At 33.2% G+C, this 21,593-nt stretch overlaps 2 protein-coding genes across 8 annotated transcripts in view; one reads left to right on the top strand and one right to left on the bottom strand.

Moving 5' to 3' along the window:
• Window positions 1-9,772: 9,772 nt before the first annotated feature.
• LOC105149802 (uncharacterized) overlaps window positions 9,773-21,593 on the bottom strand; it is a 38,982-nt gene continuing 27,161 nt past the window's right edge. For all 5 annotated transcript variants that reach the window (XM_011062493.2, XM_087403984.1, XM_087403982.1 and 2 more), the window contains 12 exons: window positions 21,171-21,505; window positions 20,842-21,082; window positions 20,593-20,730; window positions 20,053-20,238; window positions 19,289-19,572; window positions 18,375-19,131; window positions 17,690-18,024; window positions 17,427-17,565; window positions 16,125-17,031; window positions 15,454-15,851; window positions 14,311-14,995; window positions 9,773-13,655 (listed from right to left, as the gene is read on the bottom strand). In XM_011062493.2, the coding sequence (XP_011060795.1) occupies window positions 13,519-13,655; window positions 14,311-14,995; window positions 15,454-15,851; window positions 16,125-17,031; window positions 17,427-17,565; window positions 17,690-18,024; window positions 18,375-19,131; window positions 19,289-19,572; window positions 20,053-20,238; window positions 20,593-20,730; window positions 20,842-21,082; window positions 21,171-21,505 (4,542 nt within the window). In that variant the 3' untranslated portion in view covers window positions 9,773-13,518. The remainder of the gene's footprint in view (window positions 13,656-14,310; window positions 14,996-15,453; window positions 15,852-16,124; window positions 17,032-17,426; window positions 17,566-17,689; window positions 18,025-18,374; window positions 19,132-19,288; window positions 19,573-20,052; window positions 20,239-20,592; window positions 20,731-20,841; window positions 21,083-21,170; window positions 21,506-21,593) is intronic.
• Window positions 21,206-21,593, top strand: part of rdgB (retinal degeneration B) — a 68,706-nt gene continuing 68,318 nt past the window's right edge. For all 3 annotated transcript variants that reach the window (XM_011062388.2, XM_087404005.1, XM_087404004.1), the window contains exon 1: window positions 21,206-21,295. The gene's annotated coding sequence lies outside the window, so the exon portion shown is untranslated. The remainder of the gene's footprint in view (window positions 21,296-21,593) is intronic.

The raw sequence follows: 21,593 nt of genomic DNA, 5'->3' as shown, positions 1-21,593 counted from the left end.
AAAAATTTCTCCTCAAGAAATTCGAATCACCTCTAAAAATATCTCCGTTTTATTCTTATAATTATATCGCAATATACGTATATATATATGTGCTAAAGTACATCTTTTTTTTTACGTATTTGCCAAGCAATTTAGATTTTAAAAAATTGTCTTTCTTCCCTAAAAAGAGCGAATTTTTTTAGATTACCTACTTCTGGAAGATAGATTTCGATGAGCGGATAAACTAAACGGTAAGCATTCCTGTTCTAAGCTACGTTGATATGAGGAGGCGGATTTGATACGATTTTCGGGAGCTACCTGCGTTACGCGTAAGGGAGGGTGCGGAGAACAAAGCGTTTCTTATATAGGAGTATATTCGACGACGAGGCGAGGGAGCGGACCCATACGGGGAGGGGGGGGGGTGAGAGGGAGAAAACAGGAAAGATCGCCTGGACGAAGATAGCGTGGTACAAAGACGTCTCTTTTGCTACCCTGCTGAGTGCACGATATCGGCATCTCTCTCTCTCTCTCTCTCTCTCTCTCTCTCTCTCTCTCTCAACCGTTCGGCCGACCCGCTATTTTCGCCCACGTTAAGAGTGCGACGTAACGATGGAGGAGAAGGGAGGTACGAGGGAGAGAAAGAGAGGGGAGATCTTGGAAGGAAAATGGAGCTACGAACAGGACCGGATTTAGGGTGAAGCGAGCGAGCTGTAAAATCAACAGATCTTTCTCGTGACGTGTTGCAGTAGCAAAGAATTAATGTATTTCTGCACTGAAGATGTGTGTAAAAATATACTTTATATCGAGAAGACTATCTTGGAGGATTTTTATTTTTTGAACTGACATCGAAAAGAATTGTTCTTTGTGAGACCGTTGTGAAGCAAGATATTCTCTCTTTTTATTTTTCTTCTGGTATCTCCAAGTTTTCATTTGATAGCTGCGCGACAAAGAACTTATACTAATATTTTTAAGAAAATCCTTTACTTTTATACCAAGAAAAAAATTGATTTAGAATTTTAATAATGACTACAGTAGAAACAGTTAAATAATAGTCGAAACTACCTGTACGAGTTACGCTGTTTACATTATCATTTCATGCACGTGCACGCAGCACTTCTATATCTTTTATCACATTTTATCGTTATCTACCTATATGAAAGAGCAATTGCAGTAAAGCCGACATTCGCTTATTTTCTAATAAAAGACGCTCACATTTTGATTGCCTTGAGGCTTTAGCATCCGCAATCCGGCTCTGGCCAGGAGAGAGCTAGAGAAAGAGAGAGAGAGAGAGAGAGAGCGGAAAACCGGGTAAGAGACGAGAGACAGCAATACAAAGAAGAGAAGGAGTAAAGGAGAAAAGGGAGAAGTTGGGAGGAGTCGTAGAGTGGTAAAGGAACGAAAGAGATTAAAGGAAGCGAGGAAAGGGAGGGAAGAGCGAAACGGAGCTGGCTGAGGAAAAAGGAGGGGAAAGGCAAAAGTGGAAGCGTACAGTAAAAGAGAGAAATTGAAGTGAAGAAAGAGAGAAAGACGAGAAAAAAGCAACAGAAGGAGGGGAAAGCGGTAGCCAAGAGAGAAAGAAAACACCATGAAGAATCGAAACGGTAGTCGTTCTGACGATCCTGCTAAACAGGTAGATCGATATTGACACTTCGACCCGTATTTCGGGCCGTTTAATATAGCGTTAAATACGCCTTTTTATTTATGTTCGGCAAATGCGATATAAACCTTTATTTGGGCAGGTTGACCAAGAAATCTCGACTTCGGAATTACACAGATCTCTTTATCAGCTAAAATTAGATAGAAGAGAACGAGATGGTAAGTAATTTTTAATTTTTATGAAGGAGTGTTTTGCAAAACAATAAGTGAACCTGATATTGCATACAAGATTGAGTTTAAGATGTAGCTTCGTCCAGATAGCTTCAATCAGTTCTCATATCGCAATATCTAAATTTGTTCAGGAGTTGCGTTGTAATCAAGAATAAAGCCGAGATTAGAATATAGTGATTTTCCGCGATTATCAAAATCCGAATAGAATAATTTTAAATTAAATTTATATAAATAATTAAATTTATTTTTAGGGAAAAATTTTATACAAGTATATGGACATATTATACAATACATATAATTATATATAAAATATGTCAATTTTATATATAATTATACATAATTTTAACAAATAAAAAGATAGAATATTATTTTATAATTGTCCCTGCTTTTATTTTCAACATTTATGGGATGATTAAAATAGAATATTAAGAATTGTAGAAAATGCAAAGTTCTCAAAATAATTTTATTCTGTTATAATAATTCGAAAAATAATTTAATTACAGACTCGGAAAAAATGTTATACGTATTTTATATCTTATTATATATAATTGTATAAAATATGTCAATTTTTTATATAATTATATATAAAACATTGTTTCCCGGGAATATTTAGAGAAGAATTAATTCATATCTTTTTTTAACTATTTAATATATGAGTATAATCATGTATATACAAATGTGCATTATATTGGGTCATCTAAAAAGTATCCGCGGTACTTTGTCACTAGATATATGACCATCAACACACATCTAGTGACAAAACACCGCGGATACTTTTTAGATGACCCAATATAATGAATAATAATTATTATATATATACTTCGTATTTTTTTATATAATTAAAATTAGAATAAGAGATGAACGATACATTGCGTTATTATCAAAATTACTTGATTAACAAAAACAGTTACATTAGTCAACCGTACAAAAATATAAATTAAAATAAAATAAAAAAATGAAAATAAAGTATAATAAAAAACTGATACATTTTTATGAAATAAAAAGATGTATCAAAGCATAAAATTTGAATTTTATTTTTCTAGTTACTAGTCACAGAGAAAAGAGAGAGAAAGAAAGAGAGAGCATCTCGTAATCTTATAGAGATTATATTGATAAATCTTTCATTAATATTAATTGCCAAATTAATTTTGACATTAAATTTAATAAATCAATATATTACTTTAATACTTTTTAAAAACATCTTAATATAATTTATATTTTTTCTTTAATCCCAAATATTAAAATACCCCTCGATAAAAGCATTTTTCACCGGGCAAACAAAATCATCACCTATTAACGAATGACGAAACCGTTGCAAATTTTAGACGTCAACATAGGTGACATGACGGTTAAGCAGTTAATAGTTCATTTTTCATAGAACCACTTGAGTTTTCTTTGTTGCCCGAGATTTTGCCTGAGAAGGAAAAGTCTTTGTTCAAACGACACAAAAGTCCCTTCCCTATGATTAGGGTGCCAAAGTGTCTAGGCCCCGCTATGATCGACAGTGGTTCGGTGAGTGCATGGGTCGAAGGGTAGGGAGACAAGGGTAGGAAGCGAACGGTAGAAACGGTAGGGAGCGATGGAACAGTCCATGAATCATGATGGGAGAGTGACGAGGATGCCGTTATGTGATCGCGTTGCGTAAGATAAGGACGCCCGCTGCTCGCTCGTGGAATATTCCGCTGAACTCTAGAGCCAGGACTGTGCGGGATCGTTTGGTAAAGGCGAGGGCGACGGTAGGAAGGTAGAGGGGAACAGAGAGCGAGCGAGCGAGCGAGCGAGAGAGAGAGAGAGAGAGAGAGAGAGAGAGAGAGAGAGAGAGAGAGAGAGAGAGACCTGGAGAGTTAATGTTCCACACGGAACTAAACCTAGAGAGACACGAATCCGCGTTTTGTGGAAACGGGCTTTCTCCTCGCGTGAGATACACCGTCGAAAAAAAAGGTCGCCTGAATCTCGTGGAAAAAAAAAACTATCTGAATCCGGATTTTATCGTCATCGGTTGGTTGATTTAATTTGTTAATAAAATGTCGATCGACAAATTAATAATGTAATTACGTGTGTCAATTACAAAGCTTACGAGTGTTAATTAAATTTTCATTGAGTTTGGATACAAATATATTTGAAAATAATCTCTGTTTACTTGCTATCCGTGACAACGAAAATATCACGATGTCAACATCGCGTCTAAGATTTCAATACTGAATTGACTGAAATTACACCAACTTGGATCTTTGATTATGTTTAGATTGACTAGTTGCTGGTGTTGATATCATTTTGTTGACGTTAGTTGAGTCTCGCAGTGACATAATTGAACCTTTAACATTATTTTTAAAAAATATTTTTTTATTTTAAAAAGTTTGAAGCTAAATAGTATTCGACCGATATAATCTTTTTTCTCTTTACGTTAAATCTAGATATGAATCTATTTGGATTTAGAAAGCTACCAGTGTTGCCAGAGACGATATGGTTGTATCACTTTTGTTACGTTACTAACCGAAAGATATTCACATATTTAAATTTAGTATAAACTTGGAAAATTATTTTTTTTACAAAATTGATCATAGAACCTAATAATTGTGTTAATTATGCTGTTATTTTATTTGCAATATAATTTTAATATGTATATATATATATATAACACACACACACACACACACACACACACACACACACACACACACACACACACACACACACATAGTTTATTTGTTGCTTCCTTTTAGCTGTGAAATTATAAAAACTTATAAATTACATTACAATTAATATCTTTGGTTTATGTAAACAAACAAAAAATATTAATAAACAATTTTTTATCTCGATTCGATTATTTCTCATATATATAAAATGCGCTTGCGTCATGTTTCCTTCGCGCCAGTCATTTGAAATTGTACAGTGCTGCACATTCACTCGTCAGAGATCAGAGGTTGATACACGAATTCGAGTATCATGAATGTCGAATGAAATGCCATATTACAACTCACTTTTATCAATAAATAAGTCATATTAATAAACATCAATATCAAATAAATAATAACGTATTTATTTTTGAGATTCTATAACATTTATAATTTAAATATACGAAAAATGCGTTCATTTTTCAATAAAAGTGAAGTATGTATAGGTCTGTTACGTGAGAATCAAACTATTTGATTCTTTTGACTAATGGAAGATATTTTTCAGCAAAAAACACAAATAATATAATATTACATCCTTGTTGTGTGCCGATGTTAAACAAATATGAAATAATAACTGTGTTACACTGTGTCTCTGGAAGTATCATAATTCACAATGGATGCGGTCACTGACGAGATATTACAATATTAAAGACCGACATCCTTACGGGAGTTGGCGTCCTTGTGAATATTGAAGTAGCGTAAAGTTGCTTATTACGAGATACATATTTTTAAAGGCTTGTAATTTATTTAATTTATAACCTGAATTTCTAGTTTCACGTCAAATTTATGGGAAATATATTTAAGTTTTATCGTCAAAAGTTAGCAGCTGTACTTTGTTGTATGTGAAATTTTTTATCAAAAGTGCAGATTTTGATTATTCAAAAAAAAGGATTCTTAATATGAGACATAAAGGTTTTCTTGTATGAGGTGGTATCTCATAACGGGAAACTAAGGAAAAAATAAAGATAAGCTTTTTATACACGCTTTTATTATATTATATATAAGTAGGAATAAAGAATTTAAATGTTATACGTAATAATTATATCATTTTTCAATATGTATGTGTGTATGCGTGTATATGTGTGTGAGTAATCTTAACAATAGAATCGTCATTTTTAACATTTCGTGTTCGATGGTATTTTTAAGACATTGAATTGTTTTGCTCTCATATTAACTAGGAATATCTTGAGTGTCTCATATTACGATTTTCATGCCTTGCAATTTCACGACCAAATCTAATCTTTACAGTTAAATAAATCATTATATCATGTGTTTTCCTATGAATACGATCGTACTCTATCACTGCATGCAGATTTTATTACCCAATATTTATTTTTGTATAATAAAACAAGATTTAAAGACTAACCTTAATAAAATTTGACACATTCAATTTCATAAATCTTTTTTTTGCAACGACTACACGCAAGATCTAATAATGAATTTTCTACTAAACAGGTTTCACGCTAAGAGTAAAAAAAAGTTCATGATAGAATCAAACATATGCGCTTGTTATTTTAGTAGAAACCCCTTATCTCATATTAGGAACCTATCCTATAATAGGCGACTTTACCCTAATTAAAAATTAAAATGATAATATTATACTTTTATGATTTATTAGTTTAGTGGACGTATTTATATATTTAGAACTCAATAATACTCGATTTTTCTTTAAAATCAAGTAATTTCAGTGCTATCGTCAAAGTTTGATTATCAACAAAAATGATAACTGCAGAGAAAAAATTGTAATTTTTCTGCAATATATAAAATATTATAGTTTTACAAGTATATTTATGGAACATTTATGTAATAAAAAAATCATGAATTTAATAACGTATGAACCAAATATTTATTAATAATAGCAAATTTATATTAATTGTCGATAATGTCAGCGTCCTTCAATTATCTCCGGGCCCTTAAGGCTCTTTTTATACCGCCGAAAATTTGACCAGGATTGACAGTCTTTAATAATATCTCGTCGGTGATGTGGTGTACTTAGCGTTATTTTAAAGAATTTAATTGGATAAAATCAGAAGAAAGCATTTCATTAATTGAACAATCAAAGAATACTTCAAAACATTTAATTGTAGAGATATAATAGACCGTACCTACATACAATCTCCAGATATTTTCATATTTGGTTTTCATATTTCGCGCGAAATTTTTGAAACGCGCGCATGCGCAGTCATTAGTTTGCATCGCGCCGCAGTGCGCATCGCGACTGCTTTGTCCTTTTCGCGTTTCAAGTAAAGCCGGTTCTACATTAGTTGCAAGCTGATCGCAAGTTTGTTGCGGCAGCCAATATGAAGCGTTGATTTCAAAATGCAAGCTTCAGATTGGCTGTCGCAATAAACTTGCGATCGGCTTGCAACTAATGTAGAACTGGCTTTATGGAGCGCGCGCAGCAACGTCCGCCATGTTGTCTCGCGCCGCGTTCGTTTGCGATCGTAACGGAATTATGTCCGTGTGTATTTCCCACGTTTCGCTCTCGTTTAAGCGAAATACGTACGCAAATAAGTATCGTGAGTATCGGGCGACTATCGGGACGTATTAATCACCGCGATCGTAATTAACCGATTATTGTAATTGGATATCGGATTTATGTATCAACAAGTGAATTCCGAAGCGATTAGAGTCAGTGCGTTTTCGATCCAAAGTGGGCGCGAAAGGAACGGTTGAGATATATTTTGGTGAGTAAAATCAATACCTGTAGTTTGCATGAGCAATCGCATAGTCATCGATAGCGAGCATCGTATCGAGTTGCTAATTACGATTTACTAATTAGCTACTAATTATCTTGAGAAAAACTCTGACGAGAATAAAAGTTGGAATCGAATGCAAGAGGAAACAGAAGCGTAAATAAAAGCTTCTTCGAAGAGACAAAAATTGAGAAAACGAAGCATAAAAAGGGCGTTTATCTCAATTTTTGCCTCTTCATTCATGCTTTTATTACTCTTGTACATTCATGCGATTTACACTCTAATTATTATTTTCACCAGGAAGAAAACAGCTTTGTAACAGTTGTATAATTCTTTAATATGATTAGTCTTGCCTTTTCACACGACACAGTTTGCTAAGAGACGTTCTGGGGACGCAGACATCTTTTACTGGATATTCATTCTTAAGATACTTTTTGACGAACTGTGTTATGTGAGCTTAGTCCTTCAACTGAATCTAAATGTATAAAGTAATCATATATCAAAGAATCTTATAACATTTGCAAAGTTGCGATTTTTGTTGAATACAACATTATGATTTTATTGATTCATATATCTGTGCACAACTCTAAAGCATTGAAATTGGAATACTCATTTCCGTTATTTTTTACCTCATTAACTGATGCACAATGATAATTTCGTGTTAATTATACAAAAGAGCAATTTTCTCGCTGCTTTGAATTTATATTTAATAATTTGATATTTCGTCTCGTTCCCTTTTAAAAAGTAATTATTTCGTACGTATACGTACAGAATACATACGTCATTTGAGATCGAAAGTTGTAGGCTTTCCTTTAATCATACCGCGTAATTACTCTAATTACGGATCTTCGTACTTAATCGTCCGTTCTTTCCGTGCAATGCACTTTTCGCGCAGCTCGCTTTGCGCTGACTCGACGATTTTTTATTCGACGATTGACTCATGGTCAATTTTGCGAGTCGTCCGTACACCGTCGGGACACCTCGAGATAATGGAGGAGGTTCAACGAGCGGTAGTGCCTCATCCGGGACGGGACATCCATTCAACATTCCCCGATTATCATACTCCAAATGCACCCACTGAAAACATGATCGATCGCAAAAATCGAATATGTATGCACTGAGAAAAAAATTGTATCAAATTTTAATAAATATTTATCAAAATGGAATAGTATTAACTCAACATTTATTTACGGCCCAACAAACGAGAATCGATTAAAATGGATTGAAATTTTTTTTCTATCCGTATGCGTATTTAAAAAAAAATAGCGAATACTTTTTTTTGAATTTAATTAGATTCAATTGGATTCAATTAGATTCAATTGGATGCAATTGAATTGAAAAATTGCATTCCCTATTCACAAAATTTTGAATTGAACAGTATTCACAATTGTGTTTGTGTGCACAAAAAAAGCTAATATTATTTTTAGATTGAAAGGCATAGAGATATGCTCTATGCAATTCCTATAACTGAATAAAAATGCATTCAGAAAAGCATTCATTTTAACATTCGTAAATCAATATTTCTGAAAATCTAAATCCATTTCAATTCATTTCAATCTATTCTCATTTGCTGGGGATGTAAACAAATATTTACTAAATAAAAAAATGATAGTTAAGAAAACTTAATGATTTTTGTATCAAATAAATGTGTTTACTTTCAGTAAATATTCAGCTAATATTGTTCAAAATATTTATTAAAATTGAATAGATATATTTTTTTCCAGTGTACCAATCACATGATGTGTAAAATCATAAGATAAAATCTTAGCAATTTCATTTAAATCTTTTCTTTTTTTCTCGTAATATGATTTATGATATCATTATAATTTTATGTTCTATCTAGATACACTTTTCAAGTAATACTTGATTACGAGACGATGTCGTCTTGACGAAAATTTCATGTCAATTTTACGTTACTGTAACCATTGCGTGTTACTTGGATTTTTGCAAATTACTTGAAACGCGCGCATCCAAGCTTCGTAAGCGCAATTGACAACAAAACCGTAGACTGCTTTTCGAAAATAATCTTCGCAAATCGCGTCCGCAGCCGACCGGACGATTTCCTCGCGAATAAAGCCAACGATATGGCTGACGTGTTCGTCTTCCATTATTTCCTGCCATTTCGCTATTGGAATTCGAGAGGGAGGAGGCAAAAACTCTTCAGGAATTTCGGAGGTGCGCAATATGGGCAACGAATTCGTCGATTCGTTATTGTGCCGCGAATTCCTTGGCATTTCTTCTTTTGATTTTTCCATGAACTATTTTAACCTTGATAAAATCCAGTAGTAAAAACAACACGATGACTGTATCTATACGTTTATTTTTAATGAACGAGTGACAGCTTAGAAAAATCGAATTAGAGAATTTATTACTAAAGAAATTCACGCGACAGATGTATAGTGTCCTTTTCATTTATGCTAATTTTTTTACATAAATACGTTGTGGACTACAAGCAAAAATTATTCTTAGAAAAATAAAATTAATTTTGATTGATTTAGATTAAATTTGGTTATTGTTGAAGATTTACTAGAATATGATATGTAGAATATGTATTATATGTGGGTTAGAAAATTGTTATAAACAAAAGGCCAAAGGTGATGTTGCTCGTAACATTCAATATATATTTTTATTGTCTCAAGATATTGTATTGAAATTTACAAGGCTATCAATAAAAAGATAAATTGCATTAGAAATAAGTCGTGTCTAAGTATGAAATGTTAGCTCTGTTTCGTTGATAATAAATTACCTTTTAGCGTAAATTTCTAATTTAAGGCCTAGCTATATATTTTCTTTTTTGAAACTGTGAATTTTACAAAAACATGATTAGAAGCATTAATGTTGTCTTCTTGATAGAATGCGCGTAAAAGTGGAACTGCAATTTATATAAACGCAATTCATTAGGATACAATTTTCAGCTCATAAAAGCATTGAAGACGATTGATTAAGTTATTAAAATCGATATTAACCCTTTAACCGATATTGTTGATTTACTTTATTTTTCTTTAAACTCAAATATGAATTCATTATTTACAATTATATTGAAATTAAAATTTAAATAATTATTCGATTCAATATTCAATTAAAAGTAATTAAATAATTTTTCACATAAATGCATAATGTTTTACATAATATGTAATTCTTTACATAAATATATTATTGTATAAATTTCGAATATTGTTTATATTTGAAATGTATACAACTTTGATGGAGAATATATTAAACCTTTTTCTTTTAATTCTTTTATTTTTACTTTTTCGGGCATTTTAATAAATTATAATTATATTTTAAGACTGTCATGATTATTTTACTAACAGAATTCAGAAGCACTCATTTATGATCAAGTTTAATCATAATTATGTGCGGTTAAAGGGTTAAATGACCGTCACTTTCGCCTGCAAAAATTCGACTGTGAATTAATTGACGGAATTATTATTATTATTATTAAATTGCAGTGAACGACATATATAAGTGCTACACTGTCCTCTTATTATTTATACTATAGCATGATCTTTCGATAATATTCATGTAACTTTTTTTTTATCGATAATATAAGCAGAAAGCAGATTCGTAATAATACATTAGGCAATCTAGGCGAATGCCTAAGAATGCTAAAAATACTAGTAATCGTATACTGAAAGTGAATAAAAGATAAGTGTACTATAAAAGTATTCGTATGCCATTATTTTATTTTGCAATAGCGTTAATTGGCCATTACGCGTTAAAAAAGAAAAATCTCTGTATACTAATTTTTATTATTTGTATCTTTAATCCTTAAGAAAGAAATAATGTGTAGTTTTTAAATGAATTATTCTAAAACAAATTATTTTTCATTAAATTTATAATTTAAAGAATATTCTTTAATATTTCTGAAAAAGAAACAATATAAAATTTACCAAAACATTATAATCTTTAATTAAAAAAGATATTTACCATATTGCAAATAAAATAAATACGTTACAATAATAAAATAAATATGTTACAAATATATATAGGTGTAATTTTATAAACAATGCATCAGAACAAAACAATATTAATATTTATGTATCTAAATATTTTACATATACATCATAAAAACGAACGTGGTTTATAATTCAAAACGTATGAAAAGAAGAACATAAAAAACCACCGCACAAGTTATAGTTTGTGATATTTAATTATCATTACATTAATAAAAACATTAGACGTTTCGGCCACAATCTGGCCATCTTCAGTAAATTCACAATATTCTTAAAACGCAGAGTTACATATAGCTGATATTAAATTCAACCGTCGTATGATATAATTATATATAAACGTATTCTTTCTTATGTGAAGATGCCTTGTACAATAATGTTACACCGCCAATACTCATATCACGAAAAGTGTAGAATTTCCGGATTCTGTTTTACAGCAAAAAAGTAATGATGAATCTCAAGTACATCCTTTGTAAAGATGGAAATTTGTCATGACATTCGATGTCGGTTGAATTTAATGTCAGCTATATGTAACTCTGCGTTTTAAGAATATTGTGAATTTACTGAGGATGGCTAGATTGTGACCGAAACGTTTAATGTTTTTATTAATGTAATGATAATTAAATATCAAACTATAACTTGTGCGGTGATTTTTTATGCTCTTCTTTTCATACGTATTTATTTATTTTACATATATTTAACATCTATATTTTTTTTAGATGAGTGTATCTATTGATTGATAAAATGAAATTCAAAGAAACAAAGATAATAATGAATGAATATTATTTTATTGTGTAATGTTTTACGATCTACTCATGTTTACATTCTTAATTGCTAATTAAAACATACAGAAGAAAAATGGCTATATACGAATACTTTTTGTACTTACACATGAACTTCGTTAATTACAATCGATCCTTGAATTTTGTCCCATAAAGGAAAATGAATTTATAACTGTATTTAAAGTATCCAAATTGCATGTAAGATAATTGAGAATATTTGCTTCGGAGAATTAAAAACGTTGGAAAATTTCATACAGGTGTACTTTAGAAATAATGTTTTACTGAATCTCTCTTTATTTTTATTGTTAAAATAATAGATTTGCAATTGCATGTTAAAAAGAACATTTTAATTGGCAAAGGAATATATCGCCTAATATAAATCCATGTGTGTAGTTATGTAGATCCTGCTATCAGCCCACTTTAGTATCTTTCCGTATACTCAAAGCTCTAATTCTCTCACATGTGATTAATTCTAATTGGACGAACGAGATGCTTAGACGATTCCACTACATTATAAAGAAATTACATTTATTTCCCGTTATCTGGAGAAATTCGCGTCGCAAAAATTATCTTACTTTGTTTCTCGTTTCTCACTTGATTATCACATTCTTAGATCGAGGTTTGAGAATCATTCAATCCTTAAATCCTCGAATGCTTCTAATCGCTTGCTTATCACTAATTGATTTGCAAATACTCGAATTTCATGCTCTTTAATTCCTGAAATTGCCAGTTTGTCGTAGCATAAATATAACAGATTTTTTGAATGTGCAATAATTGTAGATTTGTAGTTTAAAGTTTCTAAAATTTCTTAGATTTCTTATTTTCCATTTGATTAATGTTAAATTTTTTAATCTTTAGAGCTGTTACATCTGCAAATTATTTGCAGTTATATCTGAAATTATTAGATTTTTATCACATAAAGTTACGTTTAAAAAATTTTTTAAATATAAAATTTTTCAATTTTTAGATAGTGAGAGTTGCCATATTTTTAAATTTTTATTTCTTAAAATTTTTTGAAAGATTCTTGAATTCTTGTAATGTTAAGTCACATATATCATTACAATCCTTTGTTTCTTCATATTTTGAAATTTTTCATTCTTCGAATTCTTCAATTTTTGTATTTGGAAGTCGAAATTTGCTTTTCTAATATTCCCGTTGTTAGAATATTCGAACTTTTGAATCTTAAGATCTAATTTGTAGATGTCACATAAAATTCGAACATACGAATTTTCTAATCTTTAGGTTCTCAAGATCTTTAGATGTTTAATTCATTAAATTTTAAAAGCATTTAGTCCTAGGATAATTCTTTGATTTCCATATTCTAGGAGTTATAAATCATTGGTTTGTTAATAGTTTGAATTCGCGGATTTTCAAATGTTTACATCCTTTCAGATTCTTTCTGAACCCTACAATTCTAGGCTTGTATCTCTCTTGGATTCGTGAAACTTTCGAATCCTCGGATCCTGGAGCACTCTTCGCATCCTTGGATCTCCAAGAACTCTTCCCTTGCCTTCTAATAGTCGATATGACTCTTTCCTCGCGGTACGCGTACACGGTGGATCTTTTGTTGTTTTAATTGGAAGACCAACATCCATCGTGAAGATCCTTAAACACTAACGCCGATTATGACACCACCGCTTCCTGGAAGGCCGGTTTCTCCCATCAAGGCTAAATCAACTTCCTTTGCGGCCAATCTACCTTCTGCGATTGCCCACACTACCAGAGACTGTCCACGTCTGCAATCTATTTTACAAAAATACATATAACAAATATATAATACTCACTTTGTAAGACACAATTATTAAATCAATTTAGACAATTAATATGAAGATTATAATACTATCAATTTTGATTGGTGCAATAATTTTTATAATCAAAAATTTGTGTGAAGTACAAGTTATAAAGTTGTAAATTAAACATTAAAAAAATATATTTTACTTTTAACCCTCAGTATCTACATCTGAAAAAAGTCCCTATCTATCCACTGGGTGTTTGTAACCCAGCGTTTTCTTTTACTTGTCAATTGCTTTGCAATCTCAGATTGTAGTGTATCGATTTTAACTAATTTTTTTTTAATCTATCGTATTTGAAGACTGAAAAATAAAAGAATTTTTGAGTTAGAAAGTCTAAAATGTCGTAGCACAAAAGATATTTTGCAATAAGGGTAAAAAGGGATTAGAAAAAAACGTCTGCACTTTGAAAATCGGGAGGGGGGAGGGGGTTACGCTAACCTTTGTGAGTACTGAGGGTTAATACAACTAAATAAAATTATAAGATTTTTTAAATTATAATCGATGCAAGATATGGACAATTTTTTGGTTGACAAATAATAAATTAGATTAAAAAACAAAAAATTTTTTTATATAACGTATCTGACGCAATAATATTATATACTAACCACCTGCCGCATATATTTTGGGTAAACTAGTACAATATTTTCCGATTGGAGTCTTATAGTTTCCTCTTTCATCCAATTCAGCATTCACTTCCGTGGCGATGTACTTCTCGGGTCCGAGGAAACCCATTGCGAGCAATACTAGATCACATTTGTACACTTTCTCTGAATTTGGTACTTCTTCCATTTTCCATCGACCATTCTCGTCTTTCCGCCACTCCACGGTCGCCGTCCTGATGCCACTCACGTGACCTTTTCCGTCATCCAAGAATTCCTTGCTCACTGTACTGTATCTGCGCGGATCTCGGCCGAATTTCAAGGATACCTCCTCGTGACCATAATCGACCTTGAACACTCGCGGAAATTGAGGCCACGGGTTATCTTTGCCCCTCTGGACTGGTGGCTCGGGCAAGATTTCGAAAGTTGTAATTGACTTTGCACCCTGACGTAGTGAGGTTGCTATACAATCGCATCCAGTGTCCCCGCCTCCGATGATAACAACATTCTTGCCTTTGGCTATTAACCGCATATCTAAGGGCGTTGCATTACCCATTTGTTTCTTTTGCCAATGCTCTAAGAAGCTTACTGCAAAATGTATTCCCTCGAGTTGTCTACCTGGAATCGGCAAATCACGAGGCCATGTCGCCCCCGTACATAACATAATCGCGTCGTATTGTTCCTGAAGTTCCTACAATAATATACATATGTGAGTATCGGAAAGTTATTATAAGTAAACTTTGGAGATAAGTACAAATAGGAAATGAAGAAATCTGTTGGAATATATAAACATTATAGAAAAGAGAAAGTAATTTGTCATATGACGAACATATCTGTGCAAATATAAGCAAAAATATTATCAATTTTTTTCTGTTACACAGAAAGAACAATTTTATTGAAGTATCTAAAAAGTTAGTTAGATACAAACAAAAATAATTTTGTTGGACTATCAAAATAATTGGCTGCAAAAAGTTTTGACTTTTAGAAACCAGCTTGAGCGTCTTATATGATTATTTTATGATCTAACATTATTATTTTCTGTACCTAATTACATTTTTAGATACTTTAGCAAAATCGTTATTCCGGTTTATATACTTATGATTGTACATATAATATTATAAAAAATTATTATCAAACGCGCTCATTTACCTGCATTGTAATGTTCTTTCCTACATCGACATTCGTTCTGAAGATGATTCCTTCAGCGGCAAGCAGAGAGACTCTTCTCTGTACAACCTGTTTAGACAACTTCATTGTCGGTATACCATATTGCAACAATCCACCGATTCTGTCATTTCTTTCAAATACAGTCACTGTATGACCCGCTTTATTCAATTGATGGGCGGCTGCCAATCCCGCAGGACCAGATCCGATTACAGCAACTAATCGTCCGGTTTTTCTTGTCGGTGGATAAGGTATGATCCAGCCTTGTTCGAACGCATGATCGATTATGGCGCACTCAATATTCTTGATTGTCACAGGTGGTTCGGAAATTCCTAGGACGCATGCACCCTCGCAAGGTGCGGGGCAGACTCTTCCAGTGAACTCTAAATTATTTAATTTCAAAGGATACAGATCATCCACATAGTTAACCGATTAAAAAAAATTAGTAAAAAGATGATATCTGTTATTAGATTGAAAAAAATTTGATTACTCCCATTAAATAATAATAAATACAATAGAATGTAGAAATTGTATACGAAAATAAAATTATTATATGCAATAAGTAAAATCAAGTTTGTTAATGGAAGGGGAACGAATTTATCACAAAGTGAGGAAAGATTTGTATTTAGCAAAAATATTCTCATAAATTGGCTTACCAGGGAAATTATTAGTTTGCAATAGTTGATTCAAGGCCTCCTTCCAGTTTTGGTGGAATACGAGATCGTTCCATTTAGGAATGATGTTGCCCAATGGGCAACCATGACTGCTCTGACAAAACGGAACACCACACTCCATGCATCTTGCAGCTTGTACTCGCAGAGTCTTTCTGACACCCTGGAAGTTGTATATCTCATCCCAATCATTTATACGCTTCTCAGCAGGTCTGTACATGATCTTCTGTCTTGAATACTTCATGAAGCCCTTGATTTTGTCCAACTTTCGCTGTGCCATCTCCGCATCCTCTATTGAATCTTCTATATCTTTGATTTTACCGTTTGTTATTTGCGCATTACCGTTAATGACGTTGGGAGTTTGTTGCTTTTCCTCTTCCAGCTGTTTGAGGGCCCGCTGATACTCGTAAGGGAAGACCTTGACGAATCTTGTGGTCGGTTCTGGCCATGTGGCGAGCAAGTCTTGTGCGATCAGTGAGCCGGTCTTTTCAATGAATTCCTCCAATAGTTGTTTCACATAGGCGATTTCTTCTGATTTGTTGAGCGGTAGTAACTCCACCATTTCGGGATTGCACTTACTCTTGAAAGAACCATCGACATCCAAAACATACGCGATTCCACCAGACATTCCAGCCGCGAAATTTCTACCGGTAAGACCCAAAATCAAAGCGCAACCGCCGGTCATATACTCGCAACCATGATCACCCACACCCTCCACTACGACAATCGCTCCACTATTACGTACGCTGAATCTCTCAGCAGCGATACCACGGAAATAAGCCTTTCCGGAAGTAGCTCCATAAAGACAAACATTCCCGACGATTACATTCGCTTCCGAGTTAAATTCTGAATCTTTTGGCGGGTATATGACGATTTCACCTCCGCAGAGACCCTGCAAATAGAATTATTTGTTTCTTCTATGCAAAAGAGCAAGCTATTAAAAATAGCTTAAAGTTTTGATATTTTGATATTTAATACGATACAATACAAAGTTGAATGAATCAATAAAATTATGTATAAATTGTAAATTGCAAATTCAAAATTTTACGGACATTGGTATATAGGTCACTTTGTTGAATCATAAAAAAAATACACCGACCAGTCGAGGTCACTTTGTGGCACGAGAGAGAAACGTTTCGAGAAACGAAAACTTAGGTTTCTTGTGAACAAATAGTCTTTTTTTTTGTGGCATCACAAAGTAGTTTCGTATGAATGGATCAGTGTCTTTTTCTGTAGCCGAATGAAATGGCTAGTGTGTCCGCAAAAATCTAAAAAACTCGTACTTACTTTGCCGACATAATCGTTAGCATCGCCTTCAAGAGTAACATGAATACCCTTTGTCATAAAAGCGCAGAAACTTTGACCCGCAGAGCCTTTCATCTTGATATTAATGCTATGCTCGGACAATCCAGCTTCTCCAAATCGTCTACAAAATAATTGTAAGATAAATAAAATTAAGAAAGCTAAAATCATTGATAAAAATGATGTATCAGTTTTGCTTTATCGATTTTTTTCTACATATAAAAGAATTTTTTTAAATATTGGCGTACTTAGCTATATGATAACTCAGTGTCGAACTGAATGCCCTACATTCGTTGTTGATGTTCATTTCGATGTCGACTCGATTGTGTACCCCATTCAAAACAGGCTCGGCTAGTTCAATTAGTTTATTGTCAAGTCTGTTCTCCAACTGGAAATCTTGTTTTACGGTGCCGCCCTTGATATTTACGCCAGGTCGTAAGTCCAGTGCGCTTCGCAGAACGTTGCTAAGATTCAGAGTCTTAGCTTTCTCAACAGAGATGTCATCACGTACTTTAAGAAGATCTGTGCGTCCAATTAGATCCTGGAACTTGCGGATGCCTAAGTTCGCCATATGCGAACGTACCTGCAGAAACAAGTAAATTAATAGAAATAATTTAATATGTACGTTAAAATAATACTTTATATTTATAAAAATTTAATTGTATATATTATTATATTTAATTTATATTATTTATTACATTTATATATTAAGGTTTCTCAATTTTAATATAAAAATGTAATTATTTAATATTCTATTGTTAATATTCCGGTTTAATAATCATTTGGGAATAAAATACATTTAAAAGAATAATGAAAGAACATGAAAATAATAGTAAAAATGAGCAAGATATAAATAAAGAAACCAAGCCAAAAAATATTAGGATAAATAAAAGACGATGACGTTAAGAATAACAACGCCTAAATCATTCCTACCTCTTCAGCCAATGCAAAGAAGAAATTAATCACATGTTCTGGCTTGCCCTCAAATTTCTTTCGCAGTATCGGATCTTGCGTGGCGATGCCCACTGGGCAAGTGTTCAAGTGGCATTTTCTCATCATTGTGCAGCCCATTGCGATCAATGGAGCGGTGCTAAAACCGAATTCGTCCGCACCAAGCAGTGCAGCCACCACGATGTCGAAACCTGTGCGCAGTTGGCCGTCCGCTTGCACAATCATGCGCGATCTCAGATTGTTTAGGGTCAGCACCTGATGCGTCTCGGCAATGCCTAATTCCCAGGGCAATCCGGCGGACTTGATGCCGGTCCAGCTGCTGGCGCCAGTGCCGCCGTCGTGGCCAGATATCACTACGTGTTCGGCTTTACCCTTGGCGACGCCAGCGGCGACGACACCCACTCCGACCTCAGATACGAGTTTGACGGAAATACGGGCGTTTGGATTAGCGCATTTAAGATCATAAATTAACTCGGCCAAGTCTTCGATCGAATAGATATCATGATGTGGTGGCGGTGAGATCAAACCGACTCCGGGTACCGAATGCCTAGTGGCAGCAATTTCTGCAGTGACTTTATAACCGGGAAGCTCGCCGCCCTCACCGGGTTTTGCGCCCTGTGCCATCTTGATCTGCAAGTCGTCTGCATTTGCCAGGTAACTGGCAGTAACGCCAAAGCGTCCACTTGCTACTTGCTTGATAGACGAACGCTTGCTAAACTCCGGGTCTTGGTTCAGATACCTGTTGGATAAGGATAAACAGTTATAAATTTAATCAATATTATGTTCATATTAATTAATCGCAATAATGATAGTCTTCAAAATCAAATTAGAAGAGATCAAGACATGGAAATTTTTAAATCATTAAATTCCTCATCTTATTTTCTTCTTTATTATACCTATCTGCGTTTTCACCACCTTCGCCGGTGTTTGACTTGCCGCCGATGCGATTCATAGCGATTGCCAGGGTAGAATGAGATTCCATGGAAATGCTACCAAAACTCATCGCGCCGGTCGCGAAGCGTTTCACAATTTCTGATGCGGATTCCACGTCCGTAATGGGAATCGGATCACGCGACTGTTTCAGTTGAAGTTGGCCACGCAAAGTGCAAGCTTTTACTACTTCCATCGTGGTTTTGCGATAATTCTCATAAGCAGAGTTGTTTTTGGAGACAACATATTCCTGATGAAAGAAAGATGATTGTCAAAAGAAAAATATAGAATATAGTGATACAATTTTGAATATAATATCATATAATTTGAAACGAAATAAGATTTGAATTCAATTTCAAGGTTCAAGTTTGATAATCCTGATCTCATTGTGTGAAGAATATTGAATCAGGACAAAAGTAGACATGAACCTTGAAAATTGAATTCGAATCTTATTTCATTCACAATTATATCATGTTTGAAATTATATTACCTTATCCTATTTTACACATTTATATATTAGGTGTTGGAATTAATTCGTAGCGTTTTACAAGTGATGGGAAGTACTTTCATTAATGTATTTTTTAATGCTCATGTGAAATAAATAACATTCTTCATTAAAAAACGCTACGAATTAATTCCAACACCTAATATTTTTTCAGAATAAGAATTTTGTGCATAATTATATTTTTTTGTAGTAGATGTAAATTGTCGATATTTTAATTTTTGTTACCTGTAAACTAGCGATGCTAGCAGGATCATTAATATGTTTCTCGCCGCCGGATCGCCAATGATAAATTCCTGGATTGCGAATGACCAGCAAATCCATCGGTTTGTCCCAGTACGTCATTTGATGTCGCTGGAATGCTTCTTTGCCCAAAATATCGAACGTCACACCACCAATACGAGAATGAGTACCCTGAAAAATTCAAGTCGGTTTGCAATTAACAAAAATATTATTTTTATTATGTAATGTAATAAATTAAATTTTTAATTGACAATAAGACGCATCATTCATGAATTCAAATCATTAAATGATCATTAATTGGATCCTATTTTAATCATATGCATCTGAAGAACCAAACGATATTACTTGAAAAAAAATTACTTATTTTGTAATCACAAATATTTTTAAGAATTAAAAAATTAGATAAATATATATATTATTTATTTACTCAAAACTATTTTTAATAATAAGGTATATGAATAAATAAATATATATATTTTTAAAAACTTTTATACTACATATATTAGGAACTGTAAAAAAAAATACCTTAAAGCATTTATCGATGACTTCGTCGGCCAAACCAACTGCTTCGAATATCTGCGCTCCTTTGTAAGATTGCAAAGTTGAGATTCCCATCTTGGCCATCACTTTCGCGATTCCTCGTTCCATAGCATCTGCGTAATTCTGCGAAATTTAAACAATTAATCATTAGATAATTTTTATATATATTTATTTTTCATATATAAACATTTTTTTATCATTAATATTTCTAAATAATATTTTTGCGAGGCTTACCTTATAAATAATATCGTCAGTAAAGGTTTCATCGAAAACGTGATCGGCTCTTAGGTTTTTTGCCATCTCAAATACCAAGTAAGGACATATAGCATCTGCTCCATAACCAAGTAACACGCAAATATGATGCACCTCTCGAGCCTCAGCGGTTTCCAATATGAGACCGACTTTCATTCGCTGTCTCTCTTCGATCAAATGATGATGAACAGCACCTAACGCCAATAGGCTACTTACCGGAATCCTAAAATCAATAAACAAATTCTAATTTCATTTCTTTCAAGATCAGTTTAGAAAATGTATTAATATTTTTATTCACAGATTGGACTTACCTTGTTGGACCACTTCGTCGATCAGATAACACAAGCAATTGATAACCATCCCTAGCAGCCGTATTAGCCTCATTATTAACACGATCCAGCGTCTTCAACAAACCATCAGGTCCATCTTCAAGAGGGTAAGTGATATCGATCACTTTTGTTCTCCAATTGCGATGGGTCGTATGCTTGAGAACCTCAAGATCACTTAAAGACAATATCGGTTGAGGCAAGAATAGACGATGTACTTGCAGTTCGTTCGGCTCCAGAATGTTACTCTCAGGCCCGATTGGGCAGAGCATCGACATTACGATCTTTTCACGGAATGGATCGATAGGTGGATTCGTTACCTAGATAGAAATTATAATTTGAAGTTGCGTTAACACATACATAAAATATATTGAATTATATTTAGTTGCTAAATTAATTTTTATAATT

The sequence above is a fragment of the Acromyrmex echinatior genome, chromosome 3, assembly GCF_024713525.1.
Source record: "Acromyrmex echinatior isolate Ae372 chromosome 3, ASM2471352v2, whole genome shotgun sequence".
Lineage (NCBI taxonomy): Eukaryota > Metazoa > Arthropoda > Insecta > Hymenoptera > Formicidae > Acromyrmex > Acromyrmex echinatior.
This window is presented reverse-complemented; position numbering and strand designations above follow the sequence as displayed.